General features: G+C 39.9%; 2 protein-coding genes across 9 annotated transcripts; both read right to left on the reverse strand.

Moving 5' to 3' along the window:
* Nucleotides 1-421: 421 nt before the first annotated feature.
* Nucleotides 422-17,702, reverse strand: eif4ba (eukaryotic translation initiation factor 4Ba). 7 transcript variants are annotated; one of them, XM_032513565.1, is made up of 15 exons: nucleotides 17,605-17,702; nucleotides 15,507-15,647; nucleotides 12,486-12,691; nucleotides 11,906-12,022; nucleotides 11,567-11,621; nucleotides 11,273-11,419; nucleotides 10,845-10,976; nucleotides 10,473-10,640; nucleotides 6,222-6,492; nucleotides 5,363-5,451; nucleotides 4,802-5,063; nucleotides 3,798-3,835; nucleotides 2,205-2,334; nucleotides 1,648-1,720; nucleotides 422-1,340 (listed from the first exon to the last, which is right to left on the reverse strand). In XM_032513565.1, the coding sequence occupies exons 1-15, from the start codon at nucleotides 17,615-17,617 to the stop codon at nucleotides 1,272-1,274; spliced, it is 1,911 nt and encodes a 636-aa protein (XP_032369456.1). In that variant the 5' UTR covers nucleotides 17,618-17,702; the 3' UTR covers nucleotides 422-1,271. The 7 variants fall into 7 exon arrangements, with proteins under 7 accessions (XP_032369456.1, XP_032369454.1, XP_032369455.1 ...); XM_032513563.1 differs by having other exon boundaries at nucleotides 10,467-10,640; XM_032513564.1 differs by having other exon boundaries at nucleotides 6,222-6,495; nucleotides 17,605-17,701.
* A 2,113-nt stretch (nucleotides 17,703-19,815) lies between these two features.
* On the reverse strand, nucleotides 19,816-23,564 carry LOC116688226 (keratin, type I cytoskeletal 18). Of its 2 annotated transcripts, none has more exons than XR_004331736.1 (7): nucleotides 22,997-23,564; nucleotides 21,638-21,720; nucleotides 21,172-21,328; nucleotides 20,894-21,058; nucleotides 20,681-20,806; nucleotides 20,240-20,519; nucleotides 19,816-20,104 (listed from the first exon to the last, which is right to left on the reverse strand). XR_004331736.1 is itself a non-coding variant. In XM_032514083.1 (7 exons), the coding sequence occupies exons 1-7, from the start codon at nucleotides 23,453-23,455 to the stop codon at nucleotides 20,065-20,067; spliced, it is 1,251 nt and encodes a 416-aa protein (XP_032369974.1). In that variant the 5' UTR covers nucleotides 23,456-23,563; the 3' UTR covers nucleotides 19,816-20,064. The 2 variants fall into 2 exon arrangements, 1 of the variants encoding a protein (XP_032369974.1); XM_032514083.1 differs by having other exon boundaries at nucleotides 20,299-20,519; nucleotides 22,997-23,563.
* Nucleotides 23,565-27,939: the final 4,375 nt, after the last annotated feature.

A 27,939-nucleotide genomic window follows, 5' to 3' on the forward strand; every position in this document is an offset into this window, starting at 1 on the left:
GGAGAACAGTAAGACGAGGAAAATGCTTTGTTGCTGCATAGAAAATGATGCGTTTGAGACGCAACTCACCATCCTGCAACTGACTCAGTTTCATTTAGAATTATATGGCGTCACAAAATCGTGTAGGGGCAGTAAAGTTAGACATTTAACAGTTAGTGACGAGCACAAAATGTGCTTTAAATGTGTCATTTTGTTTTTTTATAAATTTTTGGCTTGAATCCCTATAGTAATGCATACATAAATACACTTTACATACTATTTTAATGCACATTAGGACTACAATTGTTTTTGCAAACTGGATGACAGGTTAATGTAATCCCATGGAAATTCTCACATCCTGCTATAAGCAACTTCAGTTTCCCCAAATATTTGTATTACTCACTTCAGGAAGAGTGAGTGATATAGACAGCTGTGGAGACTCTTTAAGACGACTGGAAACAACCACTATAAGCCTTTAATTGATTTGAGTACTTCATCAGGTGTAGCAATAGAGAGACATTGGTACAATGATTGGGGATAATAGTAATGGCACTTGAAAAATTCTCTAGGAGTGAGAATCGTGTAGCGTCCGTTGTCCTTTTGACATACAAATCACTCCTTCAATACTATTTTCTATTACGGTCCTCTCTTGAAATACTGTGAACCCAAAAAATTAAATCAGTGCTTTGTTGAATAGTGCACACGACAAATCTTTGTAACCAGTCTCAACATTCATGACTCTTAGTATTGGAAGACAGGATTTGTGACAAATTCTCATGAATAAATTTGATTTAAAATGATTCCACAATACCAAATTATTTACTAATAAAAATCGCTTCTAATGACTAGTTATGCATTTAATTTGGAAATGATGTCAATGTAAGTAAGCCAGTTAAACACTGGTTACACTAAACATCTTCTGTCAACCTCACCATACTTATGATCCACAAATATACAAATTCATTTTTCCCCACTTTTTCCATTTATTTATTACAATTAATTCAATGTTATCCATCACTTTTCCATGTGTCAGCTACTCATCGTTTCCCAATTAAAACAAGTCCAGTATGCGACTATCCTTAAGAAGGTGAATAGTCCTGAAGGGGAGGGAGGATCGGTGTGTGTTTGAAAGTAAAAGGACAGTTTTGCAGGAAAGGAAGGAGGAAGTGATGTCCTCCCAGGAGCCTCTTTCATGTGAGGAGTTTCTTTTCATAAGCTATGTGAGATTATTTTTTATTCTGCTGTCGTTTTTGTCCTCTTCTTGCGCTTTCAGGCCTTGTCTTATTTTCTCTCTATTCTACGTCCTCTGCGTCGTCTCCGTCCATTAGCAAAGCGGCGTACTTACTGGCTGAGCTGAACTTCTGAAGGCAAAACAAAACAGAACTCGGATCAGTACAGTTAGCCTTGGATGCTTAACAAATGAGTGCATAAAAGAAGATTTCAACACTCAAAAGGAAGATGAAACATTAGGGACAATAATTTCATGACTGATGAAGGGCGGTTTATTGCTGTAAAAAAAAAAAGAAGAAAAAAAAGGATGTTTTAAAACCTATAACAAAAGGTATTGGGGAGCACTGGTAAAAACTTCAGGCTTTAGGGAAACCCCTTTATGAAGAATAATTTAGGGGACGTCAATGTCGGACTAATCCTTGGCAGTGAAGGACTTACGGGGATTGGGGTTTCTTCAAATTTCTTTGGCTCTGGGAGTGGTCTGGAGTCTCGGTCTCTTCTGTTATCCTTTCTACAATCAGAGCGAACACTGAGGTTAAAATTTATTGGTAAACCTCGGTGCTGGAAAGTTGACCCTCGCTGTGAATCCTCAAAACACACAACTAAAAAAGGAGCACACATTTTGCTCATCTGTATCATCTGACAACTTGCATCTACATGCTGCTTGGCACTTAGTTCACACACCGTGCTCAGTTCTCATGTTCAGAAAAAAGGACTCAAAATTCAGAACGGTCCCAAATTTCAGGCCAAATTTATGTTGTACTGTTGATGTTTTAGCGCTTAAATGGATAAATTCCCATGCAAGTAGAAAGGTAAACCTTTTAATGTACACACCGTAAATCCTGGTGTTCTTGTGTTCCATTGACCACTACACTAGGAACAATGAATGCATCACCAGTTGTGTAACTGAGCATAGGCCATTCTTTACAGATGCCCAGTAAATGTCCTCCTTGTCTGATTGAGAACTTTGGAGTGGCTAGCTTTGGATGGCTGACCTGTCTGCCTCCTTTCTTCGGTCTCTGTTGGGCCCCTCTCCTCTGCCCCGCCCTGCTCCAGGCCCTGCTGGCCCCCCTCGTGCCCGTGGGGGCCCCCGGTCCCGACGCACACCGTCAGCCTTGTTCTCATCTTAAAGGAGATGCCAGACAGTTGAGAGAAGGGAGGTTGTTGGACTGTATACAGTAGACTACACTCAACACACTGCAGCATAAAAAGCCACTGGGGTGAAATATAGTATTTGTCACCGATATAGGACCAAATGAGAGGTGTACAACTGCTTGAATGCAAGCTGAGCTTGTACAGTGTAACTCATTTCATTTAAATTTACTTAAAATTTCACAAAACAAATAAAAATAGAAACATGAAAAGGTCTTATCCTGATACAGCACTGCAAACAATGAATTAGGTATTCAATGTTTTCACAATCAGCTAGATAGCTTGAGCCTAATATTTTTCCAAGTCAGAATTGTGTTGCATGTGCATATTATTCTGCACCATATAGGTCACTTTGATGATTTGTATACCAATACAGTGATCCCTCGCCACTTCGCGGTTCACTTATCGCGGATTCGCTATTTCGCGGATTTTCATAATGCATTTTTTTTTTTTGGTGCATTGTGCTCTGCATTCTGATTCGCTAAAAACTCACTCCCGCTTCTTGTAATTTTAATACGAATGCAAAAAGGGTTGTAACTGTTCGCAACAAGACCATGGTACGGATGGAGACGGCATTAGCTCTGTGGATTAATGACTGCAGGAAAAAAAAACATAACCCTGGATACAAACGTCAGAAGAAGAGAACACTGCAGAGCGCAGTCAGGATGCAGCGGCCCAGTCTGAAGAGCAGTGAAACGGCCTACACGTGAGTCACTGTATTTGTATACATGTAATAGTTGCTAATTGTAAAAAAAAATTTTTTTTTCTATTTCGCGGATTTCACTTATCGCGGGTCATTTTCGGAACGTAACCCCCGCGATAAACGAGGGATTACTGTACACATTAATAATGTGAGACATATTTCAGTGCTCCCCTTGTTATAAATAAACTCAGCAGAAAGATGAGTTCATGACCTGCTCCTGTCAGAGACTCACTTTGCCAAATATGTCCACCATGATACAGGAACAAAGTTGTGTGAAATGTAAGGATAACAGATGCTCTTGCACCTTGTTGTGTGCATGAGCCAGTCTTGATGAAGTTGTACTGTTTCAACAATGTTAAAAACATGTATGAAGGCTGAATATCATTGGGTTTAAGCTATGAGCTGACGAACAAAAGATGGCTAGCTGAGGCTAATTTATACAGTATCAACACTGCAGTGTTATGCTGCCCATCTCAGCTAAAAATGTCTTGCTGAGATAAACTAACAACCTGGTGTGTATATGTATGTGTGTTTTTTGTTTTTAAGTTAACAACCTGGCTTTCCCACTGGTCCGAGACTTCGCAGTTTTTGCCTTACCAGTAGTAGGGCTCTAAGAGTGGCTGCCAACTTGAGTCTATTTCTTTTATAGTTGACGTGGTGTATTCAATTGTATTCAGTCTACACGTTGAAGTTGGGTTTGTGTAAAATCCCCCACTCATCAGAATGGCCTTACCTTTTTCAGATCCTCTTTCATCTGCAGAACTTGGGGACCTAAAGAGAAAGTAGGAACAGTCAGGAAAATGTATAATTTTTTTAAAAACTTTTCTACAAGCCTTTTGATTGCTAATTTGGGGTGTGAAAGGTTTTAAAATGGCTGTTCCTGAGCAGCGCATTCCTGAAAGTCCTCCTAACATGCAGTGTAGTGTTTTTTCCATACACACACGGCTTGACTTGGTGTGTCAGCTCAATACGACAAGGATTTGCATTTCCATTTCAACAGGGCTGCCCGCTTTGCCAGTAGCACGGATTGACTTCTCATTTATATATTTTTCAACATTCTAATGTCACACAAACCACTAAGAGTGTATCTTGAGTCTGCAATGCGTTGTTTTTGTTGCAGTGCTCTACACAAATGTGGAACCCACTCGCCTGCTGTCATTGCCGGCTCTCTGGAGCTTGTCTGGCAAAAGGTGCGGTTTCAGCAGCACGGAGGTCACCTGAAACCCCTGGTAGAAAATATACTCGCATTTACAAATATGTAGTTCTTTTGGAAGCCATTCAGAAGCTGGTAAGCCTCGTCAAGCATCACGCATGCAGCCGGCTGATCCATGGCTGTAGTTGTCAAAAGAGCGGATGTAAAATGTGGTGAAAGTGGATAAACACATTTCCTTTCCTATACATTCTTCACAATAATAATCTAAACTAAACTTCAAACCACTAAGGTTCAGCTGGAAGCTACAAAAAAGTACTTTGAGCTGAACACAGAGACTTTTAAAAACGTCTTTCTCTCTAGTCCGGCAAGATGTCACCACAACTCTGGAGATGGTCAATCTTGGGCATAACTCTTTACTTCATAATACTTTATTCATCGCACAATAGGGAAATTCACTTCACTTACAACTTGTAGCACTAAAACTTGTAATGAAAACGCAAATCTATGCGCCATGGTTCCACTTGGTGCAGTCAAAAGTGCTAATAGAACCCCCCCCCCCCCAAACGTTTCCCTTGAGTTCTCACCGGAGCTTGGGAGGAGCTGAACCACTTGGGGAAACAGGAGAGACTGGAGGTCGTCCATCACCCTCGCTAGAGCCTGTGCTGGCTGCACTTCTCTTGGCCCAGACATTCTCCTTAGGAGGAGGTGCAGGCATCACCTTCAGCGGCTCCTTGGAGGAGCTGCTAGGGGGGGGCTGCGGGGAAGCCCCGGGGGAGGAGGGCTCACCTTCTCTCCCACTGAAAACCTCATTCTCCCCAGAGCGCTCGCTATCTCGACACCGGGAGCCTGGTAGATAAAAAGAGCAGCACATTGTTTCTAATGGTTTCATATCACTTTTACCAATTGACCATTTTTAGTTTGTCCGGGATGTTTTGTTTTAAGTACACTGAAACTATAATAACTAACTTCAAGTTGAAGGCAGCATTTTTTTAAACAATACAAAGTCTAAAATGTACTAAAAACCAAAAATTTCATCTAACAGACTTTATAATTATTTATTATTTCCAACAGACTACCAAGTGTATAGGGTGAAACCAGATTCCTGAAGGCAAGCTCTATCAAAACTGAATGCAGAGGTATCTCACCTCTTCCAGAAGAACTTCCTTGCTGTGAAGACTCGCTTCCTGTGCGAGATCGCTCAGTATGAGGTTCTTCATTGCGCCAGCTTGGGTCCCTGAAAACAATAGAAAAAAGCTTATTGTATGGTTATACGGCAACGCCCAACTTAATGAAGCTAGAAATACTACTCTTGGTGAGGTGTAGCAATAGCTGGCTGAGTCCGTATCAGAAGCTTTGAATGTTTGCTATTCATTAGTAAAGAAGCTTGGAACCACAAAAAAAAGGGTATTTAGGACAGCCCTACTTTCTTGGTTTCCTATATTATAATTTCCACTCAGGACGGTTTATCCACTCAGGACGGTTTTACTAAGTTACTGCTAACCTTTGCTTGCTTGCTCACTAACGTTACCGCTAGCAAAATACTATCCGAGTTGATAAGTTAGTTGGCTTGCAAAATTAGTTCACCAGCTAACATGATACATGATACCAACTTACGTATTTGGATTTTAGCCAAAAATAATGTAATGATACAAAGTTTCTTGTATGTCATGTCACTGTATTGGCCAATAGCCAGGATAGGCCAATATTTAAAGAAACTACACAAACATGTTTTTCATTGCACACAATCAAATTTCCTTATATGATGTTAGATTTTCCTTAAGTGTAAATTACTGCTTTGTCTGTCTCATTAACTTAAGTGCAATGTAACTGCAGAGCATCCCGCTATGTCACAAATCAATGTTCCTGAAATATATTTAAGCATAAACATCAACTGCTCCTCCATTTCTCATTCATATATATATATATATAAAAAAACAAAAAACACATTGAGTTTTCACCATCTCATCAAAAATTACATGATGACCATCCATGTTGACCCCTGACCTGTCTCGCATCTTTCTGTCAGGTCCCCGGCTTTTGTCCTCCTCTAGCTGCCTCTGCAGCCTCTCTTCCTCTTTCTTCAGCCTCTCCTCCACCTCCCTCTCTTTGGCTGCTGTATCAACCGGCTTTGCTGCACCAAAGATGGACGAGGCCCTGCTGCCAGAGCTCGGAGCTGCAGCTGGGGAAGTACCACCACCGCCACCACCGCTGCCACCTTCCTCCTCCTTGGGCACGCTACGGGGCTTAAGGTTCAACTTAGGTCTCTGCTGAGGACCTGCTGTGAGAATAGGAAAAATATAATATTGAGTAACATGGCTTTGAATATCAGAAGATGGTGTTAGAACGGTCAAACTATACTCTTCGACATAAAATAAACACGCTAAACTACAGATTCTGAAAAGAGAGTGAAAGGCTCTTACAATAATTGCAGACTTTAAAAAAAAAAGTCTTTTAGTGGTACATCAAATTTTCTGTTAAAACGAAGTTGAGCCAACCCCAAAGCTCAAACAGCCCTATTTGATAGGATCAGTTAAAGCAGACTTTGACATTTTCAGGTTCACACTTTTTAAATATTTCAGGGCTCCAGACTCCGAACAAATTGTCGTATTTTGCGAGTACTTTTGAGAGGCGCTGAGAGTGATTAGTTAACTACATAAACGCTGTGATCCACACTTGTGTCTTGCTTTTGTGGGGTCACACTCATCGTCCACACATGCAGTACAGCGCTTTTGTTACCATGTTTTTGGGAAAATCATAATGTTGCAGTCCATAAAATATTTACAAGTGGTGCTTTGCAGCCAAAGAGCATCCATTTTTTTCCAAAATGCTGCGTAGTAATAGCAGATTAGGATTTAGCCTAAAATAAGCCGTCCTCTCTTTATCCCACTTTGTTTAGGCAAGGCAGCTTTATTTGTATAGCACATTTCAGCAACAGGGCAATTCAAAGTGCTTTACATAAAATCAGTTTAACAGATAAAACACAAGTACAAACAGTTAAAAATCATAAGCATTAAAAACCGATAAAACACATGAATAGACAGTTAAAAACAAAAAATAAAAACATTAGGACACATAAAACACAAGAATAAAAGTTACAGTGAAGCATAAGAAATTTAAAGAAATGAGCAGTCATTTAAAGAAAGGCAGCATCAAAAAGAAAATGTCTTCAGCCTTGATTTAAAAGAACTGAGAGTAGCAGCTCATCTACAGGTTTCTGGGAGTTTATTCCAATATGAGGAGCATAGAAACTGAAAGCTGCTTCACCCTGTTTAGTTCTGACTCTGGGGACAGAAAGTAGACCTGTCCCAGATGACCTGAGAGGTCTGGGTGGTTCATAGTGTAGTAGCAGATCAGAAATGTATTTTGGACCTAAACCTAGTGATTTATAAACTAGCAAAAGTACTTTGAAATCAATTCTTTGAGACACAGGAAGCCAGTGTAAAGACTTCAGAACTGGAGTGATGTGACCCAGTCTCTTGGTCTTAGTGAGGACTCGAGCAGCAGCGTTCTGAATCAGCTGTAGCTGTCCGATTGATTTTTTAGGGAGACCTGTAAAGACACCGTTACAGTAGTCAAGTCTACTGAAGATGAAAGCATGGACCAGTTTTTCCAAGTCCCCTTGACACATAAGTCCTTTAACTCTTGATATATTCTTAAGATGATAGTAGGCTGACTTTGTAATTGTCTTAATGTGGCTGTTAAAGTTCAAGTCTGAGTCCATGACTACACCAAGATTTCTGGCTTTGTCTGTTGTTTTTAACATTGTTGTTTGAAGCTGAGCACATACTTTTAATCGTTCCTCTTTTGCTCCAAAAACAACCACCTCAGTTTTTCCTTCATTTAATTTCAGAAAGTTCTGGCACATCCAGCCGTTAATTTGTTCGATGCACTTAGTCAGTTTTTGTACTGGACTATAGTCCCCTGGCGATAAGGTTATGTAAATTTGTGTGTCGTATCCATAACTATGGTAACTTATTTTGTTGTTCTCCATAATCTGGGCCAGTGGGAGCATGTAGATGTTAAACAGAAGAGGCCCCAGAATAGAGCCTTGGGGAACTCCGCACGTCATATTTGTATGCTCAGATGTATAATTACCTATTGACACAAAGTAATCCCTATTCTGTAAGTAGGATTCAAACCAGTTTAGTACTGAGCCAGAAAGTCCTACCCAGTTTTCCAATCGGTCTAGTAATATGTCGTGGTCGACCGTGTCAAATGCAGCACTGAGATCAAGTAGTACTAAGATTGAAATTTTGCCACTATCTGTATTAAGGTGGATGTCATTAAAGACTTTGACGAGAGCCGTCTCAGTGCTGTGGTCGGAAACCCGACTGAAAGGTATCAAAACTGTTTTTTAGTGATAGGAAATGGCTGAGTTGTACAAAAACCGCTTTTTCAATGATTTTACTTAAAAACGGAAGGTTTGATATCGACCTATAGTTGCTCATTAGTGATGTGTCTAGATTGTGCTTTTTTAATAGAGGGTTGATTACTGCAGTTTTCAGGGCCTGTGGAAAGATTCCTGACAGAAGAGACGTGTTCACAATCTGTAGAAGATCAGAAGCCAAACAAGTCGAAACACTTTTGAAAACACCCGTTGGTAGAATATCAAGGCAACAGGAGGAGGTTTTCAGATGTTGTATAATGTCGTCCAGGTTTTCATGGTTGATTATAAGAAATTCTGTCACATTGGAACTAGTTTTTCTTGAACACATATGCTGAACTTGATATGGAGGCACTGACTGTTTGTCTAATCTTCTGAATTTTGTCTTTGAAGAAAGATGCGAAGTCATTGCAGGCCTTGGTAGATAAAAGGTCAGATGCTACTGGTACTGGAGGGTTTGTTAACCTATCGGCAGTAGCAAACAAATCATGTGAATTATTATTGTTTCTAGAGATAATATCAGAGAAGAAGGACCTTCCTCAATTCCAAATTATAAATGCAAAGTCTCTCTTTATAGGTGTTGTAATGGACCAGGAGATTTGTTTTTCGCAACCTTTGTTCAGCTTTCCTACACTTTTTTTTTTTTTTTACTGTCTCAAACCGGCTTGTATGCACTTCCGGATGGCTGAGCTGTGTTCAAAGACCTCGGAAGTGTTGTATTTTATCTCGTCACAAAATCAACCGCAATTTTACTAAGTATTGTCTCGATCTCACACAAAAAGGACAGGATTTTATTTCAATACAAAAACTGCGGGATATCATTTAATTGCCCAATCATTCAATGATGTATTTGCATTTTTACATCAATGCTAATGTCAGCTCCGACATTTGCTACACCCTGCTGTACCGCTCCCTCACTTGGCGAGAGGTAGAGATGTGATAGAGAGCGGAGACCACTTCTATAAAATAAAATAAATAAATAAAAAACATATAGGCTGCTTAATATAGAACTATTTACCCCGTTAAAAAAAACAAATAGGGCTTGTATGAGTGTCGTCAGCTTATCTGTCTCTGGCTTCCTCATCACTAAATATTTCCCACACTGGGTGCTAGTTAGATACTCCTTTCCATGGAAGTTTTATTACCTTAAATGATTGTTATTTACAAAAAAAAAAAAGACGGGAGGAAGGGAGAGCCTGTATTAGCCAAGGCAGTAATATAGTACATCAATAGGAATAATACTTTAATTACATTTCTGAAAGTGCCTTTGTTAATCATCATTCAATTAAAGGTGACTGAACTAAAATAAAATAGCAGGTTGTATTTTTTTTTTTTATTTATTACCAAAGCATGTACAAGTAATACTGTTATAATGGGCGATTGTGTGCCCCTACAAGTTGTTAGTTAGGGGCTACAGTGCTCCTAGTAAAAGAAAAAAAAAAAACCTAGTCTGGAGCCCTGTATTTAAATATTTTGGGTCTCTACTAGAACAAATCAGTCTTTTTCCTCATACTGTCTATCTGAATATACCACTGTCTGAAACCCTCCGTTTTAGCACCTGTCTCTTTAAGACCAAAACCCAAAAAGCCCAGTCTGCTCCGATTGGCTTGACAGAAAAATTTGGCACACCTTTATAAAAAGGTAGTAGTCAAGCTGTGGGTGGAGATACTTGGATGTTGGAGGCATATTCTAATAAGCCTGTATGTGACTTAGGGAGCCAAACCTAAATGGCTGAATCCCATGTTTTCTGATCTAGGCAGCCCAACAAAAAAATGGATGTGCACAAGCACTGAAAATGTTTTCATTATACGTCTCCTTTATTAAATAATGCTGATGAAAAGTAGTATTTGTATATTCATACTCACTCTCACCTCTCTCCTCACGCTTGTCATCCGTACGTCTTTCGTACCGGTCCTCACGTTCGCCATAACGATCCCGTTCCCCATAACGATCACTGCTACCTCGACTGTCATCATAGTCACGACGGAAGCCACTGCCAAAGGCACGACGACTTCCCCCACCACCACGAGAGTCAAAACCTAGAAGGATGGCATGAGAGAAAAAAGGTTAAGAGGTGAAAATGGAAGATCATAAACAAGTGTATACAAGTTTATTTAAAAAGGCGGCAGCAGAGCAATCGGGTAGTCATGTAAGCCAATGACTTGATTAAGACTTTATGATCAGGAAGCCAAAGAACTGCTGATATAGCCAGGTGGATCTGAAGAACAGGAACAATGACACACCTCCTCTATCGAAATCTCTACGATCCCTGTCATCATAGCGATCCCGGAAGCGGTCTCTTCCTCCATCATAGCGGTCATTGTCCCGCCGTGGCCCATCTCTGAAACGATCCGGCTCATAGCGGTCCCGTGATCCTGCAAGAATTGTTACAGAATAAGTTCACTCATGGAATTCCTGTGCTAATGAACTGTTGGTCTGACTGGGTTCTGACTGTACATCAAATAGAGGTTGGAAAGAAGAAATGCATTATTTTTTGGGGACATGAAAGTGTAGTAGTATGAGTTTTAAATGCTAGTTAGGATGGGATTAACACCAGTGATACTAAGAAACAGGTCCCTTCTGTCTGCTGCCAACACAAATACTGGGATAAAAGTGTGATTGATATATATATATATATATATTTAAAAAAAAAAAGCCAATTCTGACTCACTCTCTCCAAAAGCCTCCTCTCTCTTGGGAGGTCCATCGTCGGCATCTGAACTGGGCCGAGCCCTCCAGTCACTGTCTGTCTTGTCAGGACCCATGTCTGACATCCGTCCACCTCTGTCTCGGCCTCCCATAGAACCATTGTCTCTTTCTGAGGTGTGAAGAAAAAGGAAGAGGTGATTTTACATTTATTTATAGAATATAAAAAGGTTGAGGTACATATTCCCATTTACTTTATCAATACAAAATAGTCATATTGGCCAGAAGAACTCAAAGCAAAGAAAAGTTAGCAATGTACCTTTATCATTAGACTGGTCTGCAATATCCACACGGATCCTTCGGTTTCCCAGGTTCTGTTGACATGAACAGAAAGACGGTACAAATAATAATTCTTCCTAATACATTTCGATGACAAAAGGAAACTGTCATTCATAGTACAACTATAGATCTTTGTCATTTTGTGCAGTGAGGCCAATAAATGAATCGTAACCCAAGATTTTATTGTATGCTCATTAGGGCTGCTCGATTATGGAAAAAAATAATTAATTGCACAGCCCAGACGCTTAGTTAGTTCAGATCCAGTGGTTAAAATAAAATTGCAGAAATATAAAACCAAGTGCTTGTTACATCCTCTCACCTCCTCGTTGAGACTCAGGGCCCTCAAGAGGGAGTCCACATCATCAAATTCAGCATAGCCAAAGCCTTTTAGCCTCTCTGGGTTACTGGGCTCTCGAGGCAGACGCACTGCACTGATCTGGTGATAAAGACAGTGACAGAATTACATATCCAACAGAGAATGCACTGATCTGGGCCCAGCACTGTACAGTTCACCAGTACAAGATAAGAAACAAGGCACAGTATGCAAGTGAAAAAAATTGATGGGTGCTTTAAAATGGAGGAAATGCCAGAAGAGAATGTTAGTTATTAATTTCTGCACTAACCCAAAATAAAAAATGCACAGGTGAGGACTTTAGTGACAAATCAGCAACGTTATTTCACTAATATTTGTTGACCTGTAAGGTTTTGACCATTTTAAGTCCCACTCTCTGACTTGACAAGCCAGAGGCAGGCTTGAATTTAAAATAAAATGTATGTATGTACGCAACTGAGACTTTAACTTGAGTTTTAAAGTTTGTGTTCCCATGCAGTAGCTGTAACCATTGAGTGCTATGTGTTCTATGCCCTATGCTGCATGTGGGTGTGCTTGCAACACATACTGCCAAGCCGCGGAAGAAGTCTTTGATTGAGTCCTCCGTGACATCATAGGGAAGGTTGCCCAGGAAAGCCGTGTAAGGTGGGCTGCGGGGCAGTCGGGAGCGGTCGACATTGGGTTCACGAGCTGAGCGGGGTGCTGTGGGCAGGATGGACCGGTCAATGGGCGGTGCCCGGAACGAATCCTCCTCTGTGTGCCATGAAGTCGAGACTGAAGGGATGAAAAGACAAAATGTCAAACAAATACTTAAAGCTTCCCTTCAGTTAGTGAACAACATTGCTTATTTCCTTTACTGGAGAAAAAAAAATGCATTAGTCAAATTACGTTCAAATACATACAATAAACACTACAACAAATGCCATCTACCATTCAAATTGAGGCATTGTGTGGCAAATAGTTACAGTAAAATTTAAATCTTTGTCACACGCCCTTTAAGTTCAGCTGATACTAGTGTATAATGCTGTTATTGTTCTGTGGGGTAGATAGTGAGGGAGTAAATTATCAGTATTAGGTCTGATGCTGACCCCAAACCCTGGATTAAATAAAGTGGGAGCCGGATCACACGGGAATCGTGGGATCACGTATCACACCAAAATCCATCTTTAGGCTTGAAGTAATGCGTTTGTGTTGTCAGAAAGGTACAGGGGTGGTTTAGGTGTATGCGACACCTGCGACTGATTTTTAGATAGATTTTCATATTGCATTAATATCATAATCCTATATTGAAATCATTGTGAAAACAAAACTTTTGAGATGTTTTGTTGTTACTTTGGCCAGGTCATCATCAAAAAAGCAAATTAGTACATTTATGATTTTGTCCATGTTGACATTAGTTAATTTATGTACATTTATTAAAAACTTTGCTTTGTTTAGCGTTTCATATAGCTAGACGTCTAAACTCTGGGACAAGGCCATTATGTTTAAATAACGGCCATGCTGATTCCAAACAGACAACTTTGTCAAGGCAGCTTGGGCTTTAGATACGTTCCTCTCATATGATTGGCAGGTGAAATCAATTGACTATAAAACCGGAAGCAAGTTCCCAATGTATTTATTTATTTTTCCTCACGGCCGCACGCCGGAGATCCGGCATGGTGCCGGAATACTTTAAGCCCTGTACTTCAGAAATTTTAAGACTTTGTAAGGCCTAAAATTTAGATTTTTAAATTTTAGACTTTTTTTAGAAACTTTTAATAACCCGCGGAAACCCTCTATATAGCTGAAGTTAAAGTTATGTCCAGAAACTACTGTTTTTGGCATCTAGGGCGGCCGCCACAACAGAACATTTCCAGCAAAAAACACTGTTATAAATACAGGTGTTTCTTTACTGCTTGACAAAATGTACAACTGTGTACAATGTACAACTGTGCAAATGTGGAGCTGTGTCTCCCTCCAAGTTACAAAAGAGCCAGTGAGCAAGTGGGGCAGAGTTGCCCCAAAAGTGTGAGAGGAGAGATGCAAACACAGGCACGGCTTTATGGAAGAAATGGGTTATTTAACGCAACATCAAACTATCTCGATTAACAGTAACGTCTCAACCCATATCTCCTTTGATACAACATCAATATATCTAAAAAAAAGTCGGTTACGGACGAGCCCTAAAGAGTAAATCTTATCAGCTTCAGTGAGCCAATAAGCATGCAGCACGCTTTTAACCAGATCTAATAATGTTTGTGATTGGCTGTCTGAAATTACACTTTGCAGAGGGAGGCGGGAAAAACTCTACCTTACACACAGAGACAGGGCACACGTAGTAGGAGCTGAAAAATAAATAAAAAGATTTGTCCCGTAATGTGTAATGTAATTTATTTTTGTTTTATTAAATTGGTATCCAAAAAAGTATCTTTTGGGAACGGTTATCAAATTCATGGTACTGGTATTGAAGGCCCTAGTTGGCTTCTCTCTCTCCCTCCTACTCTCTGTTGCTCAGTGTGTCAAATGTTTTGCTATTCCTTTGCTTCCTTTAGTGACAATGGTATATGTAATAAAGGCAGTTTATTTGCCGTGTTGGAGGCGTAGCTTAGTAAATTGGAAGAGGGGCTCTGCACCAGGGAAACTCATTAAAGTTTGCTGATGTAGTCCACAGTAGCTGGTGTGGGCTGACCTGAAGCCAAGGTGACTGTCCGAAAGAATAGCCAATCAGGTGTCAGATCCATGGAAAAGAGAAGGCAAACTGGTTTGTAATGAATGATTTAAATTTACTGATCACTTGTGGTAATTAACGGGGCTCAGTGGGCAGATTTGCCACTCCACCAGATACATCTCTAAATGCACAGCAAGGTGTTCATTCTATAGATAATTATTTTATAACATCAACAACATACGAACGTGGGAAAAACAATCAAACATCCATACAACTTCCAAACCCATCGGCAATTGGCAAAAGTCCACTCTACCCAACCACCATTTAGAATTCAAAACGGACATCCCAAAGAGAGTCAGGGCTTCCTTTCAAAACAGGGAAGTGCTAAATTAACATGTCCGATGTCTTTATAAATCTGAACAAAAACTAAAGATTTAAATTTTATAAACTGAGTTATGTTGTTATGTTATTGAGTTATGATCTAAAAAAGGTATTTAATTACTTTATTAATTTAACAATGTATGTATCATGGTTACAGACAGCTATCTTAGAAATGTAAGGGCTTAGGAGACATTAGGAATAAATGAGTATCACTCATGTCAGCAGAAACTCCATGTTGTGATATTTTAACAGAAATAAATGGTATACATGGTTCACAATTTCCACTGCATTTCTTTTACTGCTCTAAAACTTAATAAGACCTGGGAAGAAAAGACCAGTAACAGTCTGCCACAACACATTTACACAAAAGAACACAGTTGCTCATTTTATGTTTAGTGACTACATGCTTCAATGCATTTTCCATTTCTCCACACTCAACTACGAGACAACATGAGTAATAGAGTGTTGAAATTGATCTTAATATTGTTAGATGGAAAAATGTAAGACTGACACAAGGTTTGCTAGGTAAAGACTTTTTTTTGTGTTTCAGTGCGAGCTCACCATCTCCCTCCAGCTCATCAGTCTCATCGGCCCAGCTAGTGGACTTAGCTGGGTAGCTGGGGGGTGCATTGCTCCCTCCCTTGTCCTCTGCCAGGAAGTCAGTCAAGGTAAGGGTCTTCCCCTTCTTATTCTTCTTCTTAGCTGGAGAGGAGATGAACACAGAGTATAGTCATCCATGGAAGAAACATGTTAAGCCATGGGTTTGTTATATTGATGTGTGTCAAGGAAGTTTTCAAAGCCATTATCCACCACCCCACCATTTTCTAAAAGTTCTAAAATTCACCATTTGAAACATTTAACCTATTTGTTTGGAAATATACAGATGGCTGAAGAAAACAGTGAGTTTGGGAATAGCAGAAGAAATTGAAGATAATGTGTAAATTTCTGATAATTACAGTGTCAAAACAGTGACGTTAAATAGCTTTCCTGCCTTGTATTAGATTTCAACTGTTATTTTAACAACTTAGTGTAGTATTACAAAATATAGCCCGTGAAGCAATGAAATGCCACACAACAGAGCTGTATTCTTCTCACAGTCTGACTTTGTGTGTTTCTCTCTACTCACGTAGACAGCTGCATCTCTGTGTAGACCAACACTATTTGTAGTGTAAAATGTTGTCCAGCTAAGCCAGATAAGTAGACTGCAATTTGTGAGTGATAACAATACCACTGACTTATTTACCTATTGGAACATAAACAAACAGGGAGTGGTCTGCCTGTCCAACCTGTCAGAAAAAGGTTTTCATACTTTTGATCAGCACCAAGTATACGATGCAATCATTTTGACAGGTTCAAACCACTGGACTGCATTTTGAAGGAAGACTCAATGAGTTATGTATCCATTAGAGAACCTTCCTCAAAGTGTCTATATGCAAACAGTAACCAGTTGCCCATTGGGGCTTCACAGCTCAACTCATAGAACAGGTCTGGTTTGTTTTGGTCTGAAGCAGAAAAAGTGGAGCGACAAAGCTGGCTGTAAGCTTCATTGTAAAATCCCAGCTGTCAGGACATTCTTTACATACATCGTTCCAAAACCTGCACACATACAAAGAAACACAGACGTTAAGAGCTCTTTCCCAGTACAAAATGCTCAGTCATTGTTTATAACTAACAGATTTAGCTGGTCTTGACTGCTTGTACCCTGTAAAACCGAAGAATAATATACGGACTGCTTAGTAGCGCTCCGCACTAATGTGACATTAGCAAGCTAAGAGCCCCGTAACGTTAACTTGTTAGTAACGTTACTGACTTTTACTAAAACTACGAACGGAGTTTACTGTCTGGCTACAATACAAACGCAGGTTGTTTGTTTGCTATCTACACAGGTCGCTTTTGTCTGTAGGCATATGCGGGCTTAGTCAGCAAAGGAGTGCTGACGGGAAAAAGTACCCCTGCTTAGCCGGCTAGGTTTTAGGGCCTAGTGCACATCGCAGCGCCAGGATCCAAGTGCGCCATCATAGGAGCAAGACTTTGACCGGCCGGATGGGACGGCTCAAAGTTGTGAAGCTACCAGGGAAGTATTCAGGATGCGAACTAACAGGCCCAGATGCCCTGTTTCATCAAACAACGATACCAGGGAGCCAGGCTGCACACGTGGGGCGACTCCTTGGGCTGCCCGGACTTCTCGGCCCAACCCCTCCTCCACGACACGCGCTTGCGCCCGATGCCTATCTGCTCTGAGCGCCACGGTGAGCTCCGCCACGAACATACAATGTGCCTGCGCTGCACGTAGTTAGCAGCATTTCATAACATGTCACACAATATCCTAAACATATAATACTTTGAAAACTTAAAAGCGGACAACACAAACATGGCAAGAACATTGTTAATAGAGAAAGACCGCGTGTAATCTGTAGGTTAGCTAGCTAAATGTTCAGATTGTGCAAGTCGTTGCTTCGTTCATTCGCCTTCCTTCAGCAGTTACGCCTTTACCGGGCCAAAACAACCGAGGAACCGATTTATACACGCAGGACAACGACGCCAATCAATAAGACGAGGCATTAACAACCCCAAAACTTAATATGTTCAAAAGCATTAAGGTATAATCCGCTAAAATCCACCCCATCCGACTCAGATCGTTCACCCTCATAAACCTCACCTGACGCCGCCATGTTGGAGAACGAGTTCTTCGTAGTAGTTCCCGGATGAACGCGTCAGAGGTTTATTATCGAGAGCGCGCATCGCCGTTCACGGGCCTGTCTCCTCCATAGACAGTCAGAAAGGTCTCCTCCCTTGGTTTGCTTACTCACCCACCATGGATGAATGACACCCACATCTGCTCAGCTTGACAATTCTTCTTTCCTTTCTGTTATATTTGTCACTGAACTAACGTTAGTGTAACTCACAAGGCGGTAGATTTGGCGGTAGGTTTTTAATGCTTGTGATTTTTAACTGTTTTTACTTGTGTTTTATCTGTTTAACTGATTTTGTGTAAAGCACTTTGAATTGCCTTGTTGCTGAAATGTGCTATACAAATAAAGCTGCCTTGCCTTGCCTTGCCTAGATTGATGTCTCTTTTCTGTATCTTAATAATTGGACAAAAAAATTATTTTGCAGCTTTAAATATATTTATATTTATCAGAATCTGAATCCCCTTTATTGGTCCGGTAGGCATGTGTGTGGCATATGTGCATCCTACACGTACACGGAATGTTACTCCGTTATTTTCCATTATCTCATTGTAGGCTACTTACACAGAAATAGACATAATAGCACAAGAACCACAAAACTGAACAAATAAAGGTAAAGAAAGACAGGAATATTTTGTGTGCAACACAAACTGCAAAAAAGGCCTATATACAGCCTATTTACAGTGCATATATTAAAAAGCACAAATAAAGTGACAAACAACCACAATAAAATAAAATGCCTGTATACAAGTCAAGGGTTTCTGTATGCAGGCCTACATAAACAATACAAATAGTGCAAAGAAAGAAATACTGAATAAATAAACAGTGCACATTGATATGTACAGTTTGTGCATATACATGTCAATATAGGCCTACAGTGCATTGTAAACTGGAAAAAAAATTAATTAAAACAAGTTTATAATGGGAGCAAGGGGATGTTTTGGTGTTAAAGGGTTGTTATTGACAGACTTATTCAAGTGCTCATCATGGAGAAAGCCTGAGGGAAGAAACTGTTCCCATGTCCTGTGGGTAGTTTTGGCATACAGTGATCTGTAGCACCTACTAAGGGGAGAAGATGGAACAGGATGTGTCCAGGTGGTAAAAAGGGTCTGCAGTGCAACCTGTTTCAAACTCTGGAGGATGATTGTTAATTTTTTTTCAGTCCTGGCTGGAGCTGGCGCAGGAAGTACATCCTCTGCTGGACCTTTTTGCTGATGGTGTCTATATGTGGCATCCACACAGGTCCTGGGAGATAGTGGATCCCAGAATACTGAAGGTAGCAGACAGCAGTAAGGCCTAATATTTATTAAATAATTGTGTATTTGAAATTTTAACAAAACGTCAACTCCGACTACTTACCAATTCATTTAATTTAATTTAATTATTTATTTTATTTCCCTTACGCAACTGTTTAATAGATTCAATAAATACTCCACAAAATAATCAATTCACACTGAGAGTTTTTAGTATTCACCTGGTTAATCACAAACAATATATATATATATATATATATATATATATATATATATATATATATATATATATATATTGTATTTAGTAAATAGTAAGTACACAGTATATAGTATATACTAGGAGCAACAGTGGTGCCAGTGTTAATCGGAGCACTGGGCGCTGTGACCCCCAAACTGGGAGAGTGGCTACAGCAGATTCCAGGTAATACATCAGAAGTCTCTGTCCAGAAGAGTGCAGTCCTAGGAACATCTAAGATACTGCACAGAACCCTCAAACTCCCAGGCCTCTGGTAGAGGACCCAAGCTTGAGGATGACACATACCACCCCACAAGGGGTGAGAGGGGGATTTTCTTTTTTTCTTTTTTATATATAAATAAATAAATAAACATATATATATAAATATATATATATATATATATATATATATATATATATATATATATATATATATATATATATATATATATATAATTACAGTCAGCAATAAAATCATGTAGTTTGTCAGCCATTTGTTTGTTTTTGTGAAGTGGTTATTTTTTCAACAGAAATGATATAATATGTCAATTAAAATCATGTAATTCCTTAAGCCTTGGTTTTTCAATCAACAAGGGTTATTATAGTGGAGTTAATATGACAACAACGTATCACTAAAACATAACATCTACATTATACATCATGTAACAATAACAAATTCACAATACCATGACTGTGGGTTGACAAGTGGTTTTATATATTTTTATTTTGCTGTCAGTTCAGGCAATGGTTGCTTTTTAAATGGCCCTGCTTGCTTTACTGTGGTCAAATGCCTTTATTCAAAATTGCTGAAATGCTTCACTGTTTACACAGAATGTGGTCTTGTTTCAAAATTGGCTTTAGTTGATTGGACAAGCATGTGTTTCTTTTCCATAATGGATAGTTGTGGGTTGTTGAGATGGTCCCAGATTCTTTGTTCCTAATTAGCTTGCGTCCACCAGCTCATCCAGTGCATCCTGGAGCCTGTACAAAACACAAACAAAACATTTTGACTTTAAAAATATTCACGTTGAACTTTATGAATGCATGGAACTACCTCACTTGATGTACTTGTACTTGACCATGCAAAACATGATAACAAGTGATTTTTGTAATCACCTCCACCACCATCAACACCTTGCCTGGATCTCTTTTATTCTCCTCCACCTAACTCTTACTTGAACGCTTCACCATCCAGCAGATTCTTGTAAGTTCCAATCTCGGCCTCCAGTTTCATCTTCATGTTGAGCAGGGCCTCATACTCTTGGGTCTGATGCTGGATGTTTGTACGCAAGTTGGTCAGCTCCTCTTCCAGACGGATAATAATGTTGTTGTACTTCTCCATTTCCATGTTGTTTCGTTGTTCTGTGTTGCGTAATGTGTCTTCTAAGGAAGCTTTCTGATAAAAGATTGAAAATGAGGAATCAAAAGTGTGCCAAAGATATTTTTAGGCAAGCAAGTCTAATTTAGGAAAACATGGGAAAGTTCTAACCTTTGTGAAAAAGATGAATGGATTTGTTTAAATTATGCTTGTGGATTAAATATGCAATGCATGCTTACTAAGCTCTGTTGGGATGCAAGTTCAATTTCCAGGGTTTGTATCTGTCTGGATAAGTCACTCCTCTCCATTTGGGCTCCTTGGAGAGCTTCTGTGTTCTGTGATACCTCCACCTGCACTTCTGCAATCTGAAGGGGGGGGGGATGTTAGCCCACCAACAACATAGTTGCAGTAATTGTGTTTATAAATGAGTCCCCTTTTCAACCATGCATCACCTGATTTTCATGCCATCGTTTAAGTTCATCTACGTTCTTCATGACAATCTTCTCATAATTGCCCCTCACGTCCTCCATGATCTGGGCCAAGTCATTGCCTTTGGGAGCGTCAACGTCCACTTGCACGCCTGACTGAGAAATCTGATTCCTCAACTCCATCACTTCCTATCAGTTCAACAGAAAGAGAGAAATGAACAAAAACTTTCAAGACTTGTTTGACTTGTGAGCCAGTGCAATAGTGAAATGTGATGGATAATCTGGAAGTACTGTAAACTCACATTGTCATGGTTCTTCTTTAGGAAGGCGAGTTCCTCCTTCACAGCCTCAATCTCGTTCTCAATGTTCATTCTGGTCAAGTTGGTGTCATCTATGAGTTTCTTCAGCCCAGCGATGTCGGCCTCCACAGACTGGCGGATTGCCATCTCATTGTCAAACCTGAAAAAGTGCACAAACACAATCTTTATTACAGATATCAGCAGTTAGATCAGCTCTTATTCACATCGTGTTTTACTGTAGAAAGTTACAAAATAGCAAGACTGAAGTTTTGGAAGTGTTTCAGACAATATCCTGCAGTTTCTGAAATTCTGTTCTGTCAGCTATTCTAAATAATAGACCACACATACTGAAAAAAACTCTGCACAGGCTTTAATAAGCAAAGTCTACAATTTTTTACATTGAAGCATGTCTGCCTTTGAACAAGATGTCTAAGCTTAATATATAAAAAACTCTGAGAAAACAACATACTTTACTTTGAAGTCGTCAGCAGCAAGACGGGCATTGTCGATCTGGAGCACAAAACGAGCGTTTTCCGTAATCTTATCAAAGATCTGGAGAATAAAAAGAATTTAGGACAAAAACAAGTTTTACCAGTGTTTTTTCTGGTTAAGAAGGACGCAGTTATTTTCCAGAAGCTTCTTCTTTCAATGCTCCAGTCATTGTGTGCTATGAGATAGCAATGTTTCACACAGCTACAGAATTAAACATATGATTTGAAATAACCATTTTCCTTATGGGGCGATAAAAACAATGTTGGATTAGAGTACACACTAGTGCCACAACATGATTATATCCATAGTAACAGTCAGTGAAAAGAGGAACCACAACTGAAGGACAGGAAAAGAGGACGTTCCGTGCCAACACAGAATCTGGTTTGTTTTAGCATTGTTGGAAAATTGGGTTTCCTGTCTGAATAAACCAGAGAGGTTTTTTTTCTTTCTAATTCCCACCCAGCTGCACTGTATCTGTCTGTTATGTTCTTTGTATATAGCACTCTATGTGTTTATGTGTGCAGAGATTGCAAAATTGTTCTCTGTGCATTAGTGTGTTTGTGAGTTGATACTCTCTGTTGTGTCTGTGGTAAACTGCCTCAGAGTTAAAGGGGAAAACACTTGTGCCTTTATGTGTAGAGAAAGTGCCACCATCAATGTGTCATTATGTGACACTGAAGATTCTGTAAAAGAATGTGACATTTGACTCTGCAGAGCGGAGCTGATGGTTATACAATTGGCGTACTCACACAAATCTCACGCTGGCAGTCCGACATCCTTTGTGTGTGTGTCATTACCACACATCTGTTTCACATTGAGGCCCTCCTACACCAAAGAATGCTTGTAGAATCCCCAATTGCAAGCAGGACCATTCAAAAATGCTTATTTTGTTTGAGAGCTTTTCGCTCTGTCTCACATGATGATGCCCGCGTGTTGATGATTCATCAGAGGAAGTTCTGGACATTTTATGGCACAAATGAGTTTTATGGGGGATGGTTAGAGCTTAGCAACCACACCCTTCATTCTCTATCGAGAAATTTGATAACCTACAAAGGAAATGTTGCCTGTCTCAGCATAAGCATTCTCAGTCTTTCTTTGCAACAGTAGACATCAAATAAATAGTAAATTCATTGATACAAGTGGGTCTACATTTGAAATATTGTCTGTGAGGATGAGTGCCATCACATGCACTTATTCTCAAATTAGAGACCCCATCAAGGATTTCTAAAGCATCTATATCCCTCACCCCCAACAACCGCAGCTTCCTAGTTTTCAACAGCATTTCATACTCAACTTCCCCCTGTACATTTACATCATTATTTATTGTCACGCTTACCTGTTTTCGTAGGTCATCTATAATAGGTTGATACTTGCTGTAGTCCCTCACATCGGGCCCTCCCTTCTCCAGAGCCTCCATGATCTTCATCTCGAGCTCCTTGTTGGCCTGTTCCAGGTTTCTCACCGTCTCCAGGTAGTTAGCCAGGCGGTCGTTTAGGTTCTGCATGGCCCCCCTCTCGTTGCCCATGATCCCAGCACCGGCACCAGCACCAGTCAACACGGACGCACCAGCACTACCAAAACCTGAACCCATACCACCACCCATTCCACTGCTCAGCTTGAAGGCAGAGGAAGAAGAGGTCATTGGGGCACCAGACCGCAGGGAAGATGCGGAGACAGAGGAAATGCGGGTGCTACCAGAACCAGCATACATGCTGGCAGCACGCTGGGGTGTGGAGCGGGTCAAGGAGAAGTGGGAAGACGGTATCTGTTGTATGGTGGATCTTCTGAAGCTCATTTTGGAGAAGTTTAGGCACGGCAACAAATGAAGTGAAAAATGAGATGTGGAGACTCACTGCTGACCTGCTTAAAAAAAGTGACGCTGGCAGCGGGAAGTTAGGAACTTATACTCCTGCTTTTCTCCCTCAATCAGGGCTGGTCTCTTAGACCCTGCCCACTTTAACATCACCCCAGTCTTCATTTCCTGCTCCCCCTCCTTGCTCTCTCATGCTCTCATTCACCCACATGTTCCCTTTTTTTAACAGACAATATATTTTCTGTCTCCAGGGCAACGTGTGAAGCATGTGTCCGTTGTGAAAACACACAAAAACATTCACATTTGAACAACCAGAGGAAGTGAGTTCCCAACAAATGAAACAAAGCAGTGATAGACATGTTGACCCGGGTAAAGTACAGCACATGCTCCAATGGAGAAAGCAGGAATAGAATTAAAACTAAAAGTGTAACTAAAAGGGTAGAATATTCTTTTCAAATGAGGTTTACTCTGTAAGCATGCAACCAAATTCCTTTGGTTTGCCCATAAAAGGCATGTCTAGCATTTGCTACATAGTTTCTAAGGTTTGTGGTCAGCCATGCCCCAAAATAAATTTTTGACTACCAACCTATCTAGACTAAACTGAAAGGAGATACTGTGTAGCAGCTGCAGCACTGATTCTTTTAGTTGCAACTAAAGCAGTGGTTGTGGAGGGATGTACAAGCATAAATAAAACAATGTAAATAACCAATTCATATTCAATCTTCTTTGAAGTTGTCAGCAGCAAGACAGACATTGTTAATCTAGCTCACAAAGCCAGCGTTGTCCACAATCTTGTCAAAAATCTGGGCGGAAAAAAGAATTTAGGTTCTGGTTAGAAAGAACACAATTGTTTTATCAGACGCCTCTTCTTTCAATGCTCCAATCATTACATGCTATGAGAAGGCAATGTTTTACACAGCTTCATAATTATCGGAAAGCTCTAAGTAAAACTGATTTACTGAGTTGCAATCATTTTAACACAGACAATAGGGTGAACAATATTAACAAGGAATATGCACTGCTGTAAAAGGAAACCTAAGGACACCCGAGCTTCAAATATACCCAAAAGACGAGGAGAGATGAGATACCTAAAGATTGAAAGTAAGCCAATAGCACATTGTTCATAATACAATCAGAAGGGAAGAAAAGCTGCCCTCATTCAACAATCCTACTATAGGCGATTATCTGCTCCAATCAGTTCTGTTGAGGATTTTTTTCAATTATCTTTGAAGCCTTTGATATCTCAGTACGAAAAGTGCTCTTTTTTTCATTTATCCTTTGTGAACCACAGGAAAAAAAAACATAGAATCACAAAACCCTGGCAAACATAATCACGGTTAATTTTTTATTTTTCTGATCTCAACATTACGTTGTTTTTTCTGCATCACCGTGACTAAATGTCATACTGCCACCTGATCCTATAGGAACTATGGTACAATTGGCAGGAAACAACAAAACACCAACAAAAAACCAGTTAAGAAACTACTTTTCCTAAAAAACAAAATGTATTGTTCTGGCAGGACCTTGGAAAGGTTCAAAGTTTAAATGAGGCCAAAAAGGTCAGAGCGGCTTTTCACACCAGGGCCGAGCGAAATGGATAACAAAACCTTGGAGCACCCCAGGGGAAACTGGCAAAGGCTCAAACACTCTCCTGAGCTTCATTCAAGTTCTTTTCTCTCTTGATCTTACCTCACCTTCATGGTTAATCACATTTCAGTGTTTCCCACACTTCACAACCTACCCTCGCTGTTCTTTTTTATTTTATAGTAATTTCTTTTAGCAGAACTCAATAAGAAGGGGGGAAATAGCATATAGAGGGTAGCAAAAAGCAACAAAAAGACAAAAAAACACCAATGAGTCTAGGCCTGTGACGAGGACAGGATGATATAAAGAGGAACGATGAATTAAATCAGCATGACTCATACCTCATGATATTTTGCCACGCCCGCCAGGACACAAAAAACAAGAAATTGACAAATAGAAACAAGGATGTACCATGACCTGCAGTTTTATATAACATATTGCATGTTTGTGGAACATATCCTGCTTGCACCATGTGTCCAAATGGTTTGATTTTCCAGATTTTAATTTTATTTTACTTTCCCAGATAAGACAAGAATAAAGCAGGGCCTGGAGTATGTGAATCACAGTAACACACACAGCAGGAATCTGTAAACTACTGCAGGTTGTGCTTCACAAATCTTGGACAACGCTCAGATTATTACCGCTCTGTCAAGTGTGGCCTTGAATGAACTTCACTTCCCTGCCTCTTTCTTTTTGATTTCCTTTCAGCCCAGCTGCAGTGCAGAATGAGAGCTCTCACATGTGTATATATACAGAGTAAAAAGTGTGTATTTGCATAGATACATATGCATATTTATGCAGATGATTGTTTGCACCCTAATAGATGCCTGAAGGAATGCGGACATGCATGTGAGTTTGATTCTGTCTTACACACTCACTTTCCTTGTGTTTCTCTCTTGATCACTCCCTTATTGACTCACACGTGATGTTCAAAAGGCATCAAAAGATGCAATTGCTTTATCTTTTAATGTATATCTATATTCCAGTTTTATGGCGAGGATCAATAACAAAGTATAGGGGTCACACATCAGAGGTTAGTGAAATGTGTCGACTAAGAGAACATTTTCTCTGTGGGATGTCATGTCCATTTCTAGCGCAAAACCATTTCACAGGAAGACATAAAAGGAGCAGTGAGTTAGAACTGCCACAGCGGAGAGTCTCCAATACTATTGTTTCTCATGTAGGCACAAATGAGTAGTTTCATTTAAGGAAATAAAACTGTTAAACTGTTAAAAGAGTAACTCCACTAGGCTACACAATAGACTGTCTTTTAAAAATCTGTATGTAGTAAATTAATGTCAGATTTATCTTTTCTGAATAATCAAGTTATGTGAATAAGTCAAACGTGTGAAAAATTGAACAACTCATGATATATTGTATCTTTTGACACCTTTGTTATGTAAAAAGAACATTCAGTAAGGAACAGAAGCACAGAACATGAAGACAACAATAACGATACAATCCAGACACAGCAGTGCTTTGAGCTAAATGCAAACATTGACATGCTAGCAGAATCACAATGACAATGCAAACATGCTTGTCACTACCAGGCATTCATGCCTGCGCAAAGTACCGGTACGAGATTTGTTCAGGTCCTATCCTCGGACCAATGGGCAATCCTGACCTTAACCTCTCAAGGACAATGCTTAACCTCAACAAATCTGGCTGATGTACAGGGCGGGTCTTGCAATTAAATGCAATGGGATTCATAATAATGCATCACAAGAAACACAATTTATTTCATATGCTATTCTTATCCCATGACCAGTTGGGCTTTTTCCAAAATGTTGCATTATTACCTTTACTGGATTTAAATAGGATTCTCCTATCTATTCTAACTTCTGACTCATAGTGTAATAAAACCAGCCTTGGCTCTGAGAGGGCCTGACAGCCTCTCTCAACAGCCGATTCACTTCTAGCAAGGGCCTTTCTCGACACTGACCATTCAAGGTCATTGCCTAATCTCAACTATCTTTGCATATGCCTACTGTAGAACAACTCCTGTTTTCGGTACACAATATCTTTTTCCTAGGATGGCAAACCCATGACCTGCCTTACTCTGCCTCAAATTGGCTTACCCTGCATGGCATTTTTACCCTAACCCTAACCTATCCCACACCTCGTGCCTAAACCTCACCAACCCGGTTCGGTTGCTTGTTCCATGTGTCATGTGTTCGACTATGTAAAGTTGTACAGTATGTTCCTATTTATTTCTGTAGCCTCTTGGCCAGGTCATGTTTGTAAATGAGAATTGGTTCTCAAACAGTTTACCTGGATAAATAAAGGTTAAAAAAAAAAAACAATTATAAAAAAAAAAAACAACAAACAAAGGCAACAAGTACCAGTGAATCGGGGGCAGAGTAGGGATTGTCATGCCTTTGCCATCCTATGAAACACAAATTTGCTTTGTAAGTATCAGGCAGCCACAATGCTGATGCCAATTACAGTTGCCATTTTTACAATCTTAGAAAAGCCTGTTAGCATGCTAACATTTGCTAATTAGGGCTAAATACAAAGCTGAGTATTTGGTTAGAATGCAACGTTTTGGGAAAACTGAAGTTTTGATAAAAAACGTAAACAATCACCCAATTTATCTGAATCTATTCCCTAGGCACCTCAAATATCAGTAGCAAATTTCACAAAATCCATCCAGTACTCATGGTGGTGCTAGAGCAGTTGTTGTGGAATTTTTAGCTTATGAACTCATGCTGTGTAGGTTGAAACAATGGTACCCAGGTGTTATTCAGGTCAGTACCCAACATTACCTCATAACCTTTCCAGACAGAGGAATACTTCAACTTTGTGCCTTCATAGGCTTTTTATTCTCTAGGTACCTCAAAAATCAGTAGCAAATTTCACAAAAATCCATCCAATAGTTGTCA

Source organism: Etheostoma spectabile, chromosome 4, assembly GCF_008692095.1.
Source record: "Etheostoma spectabile isolate EspeVRDwgs_2016 chromosome 4, UIUC_Espe_1.0, whole genome shotgun sequence".
In the NCBI taxonomy this organism is placed as follows: domain Eukaryota; kingdom Metazoa; phylum Chordata; class Actinopteri; order Perciformes; family Percidae; genus Etheostoma; species Etheostoma spectabile.

What these genes read in the sequence shown, in the direction of transcription:
- eif4ba (XM_032513561.1), bottom strand. An exon ending in TAGAGATTTCGATAGAGGAG is followed by an intron (nt 10,641 to 10,844) that starts GTGTGTCATTGT and finishes CCATCCTTCTAG; the next exon opens with GTTTTGACTCTCGTGGTGGT. An exon ending in GACAGAAAGATGCGAGACAG is followed by an intron (nt 5,452 to 6,221) that starts GTCAGGGGTCAA and finishes TATTGTTTTCAG; the next exon opens with GGACCCAAGCTGGCGCAATG.
- LOC116688226 (XM_032514083.1), bottom strand. Translation starts at nt 23,455, where the DNA reads ATGAGCTTCAGAAGATCCACCATACAACAGATACCGTCTTCCCACTTC. An exon ending in TTGCATCCCAACAGAGCTTA is followed by an intron (nt 20,520 to 20,680) that starts GTAAGCATGCAT and finishes ATCTTTTATCAG; the next exon opens with AAAGCTTCCTTAGAAGACAC. An exon ending in CTGGATGGTGAAGCGTTCAA is followed by an intron (nt 20,105 to 20,298) that starts GTAAGAGTTAGG and finishes TGTTTTGTACAG; the next exon opens with GCTCCAGGATGCACTGGATG.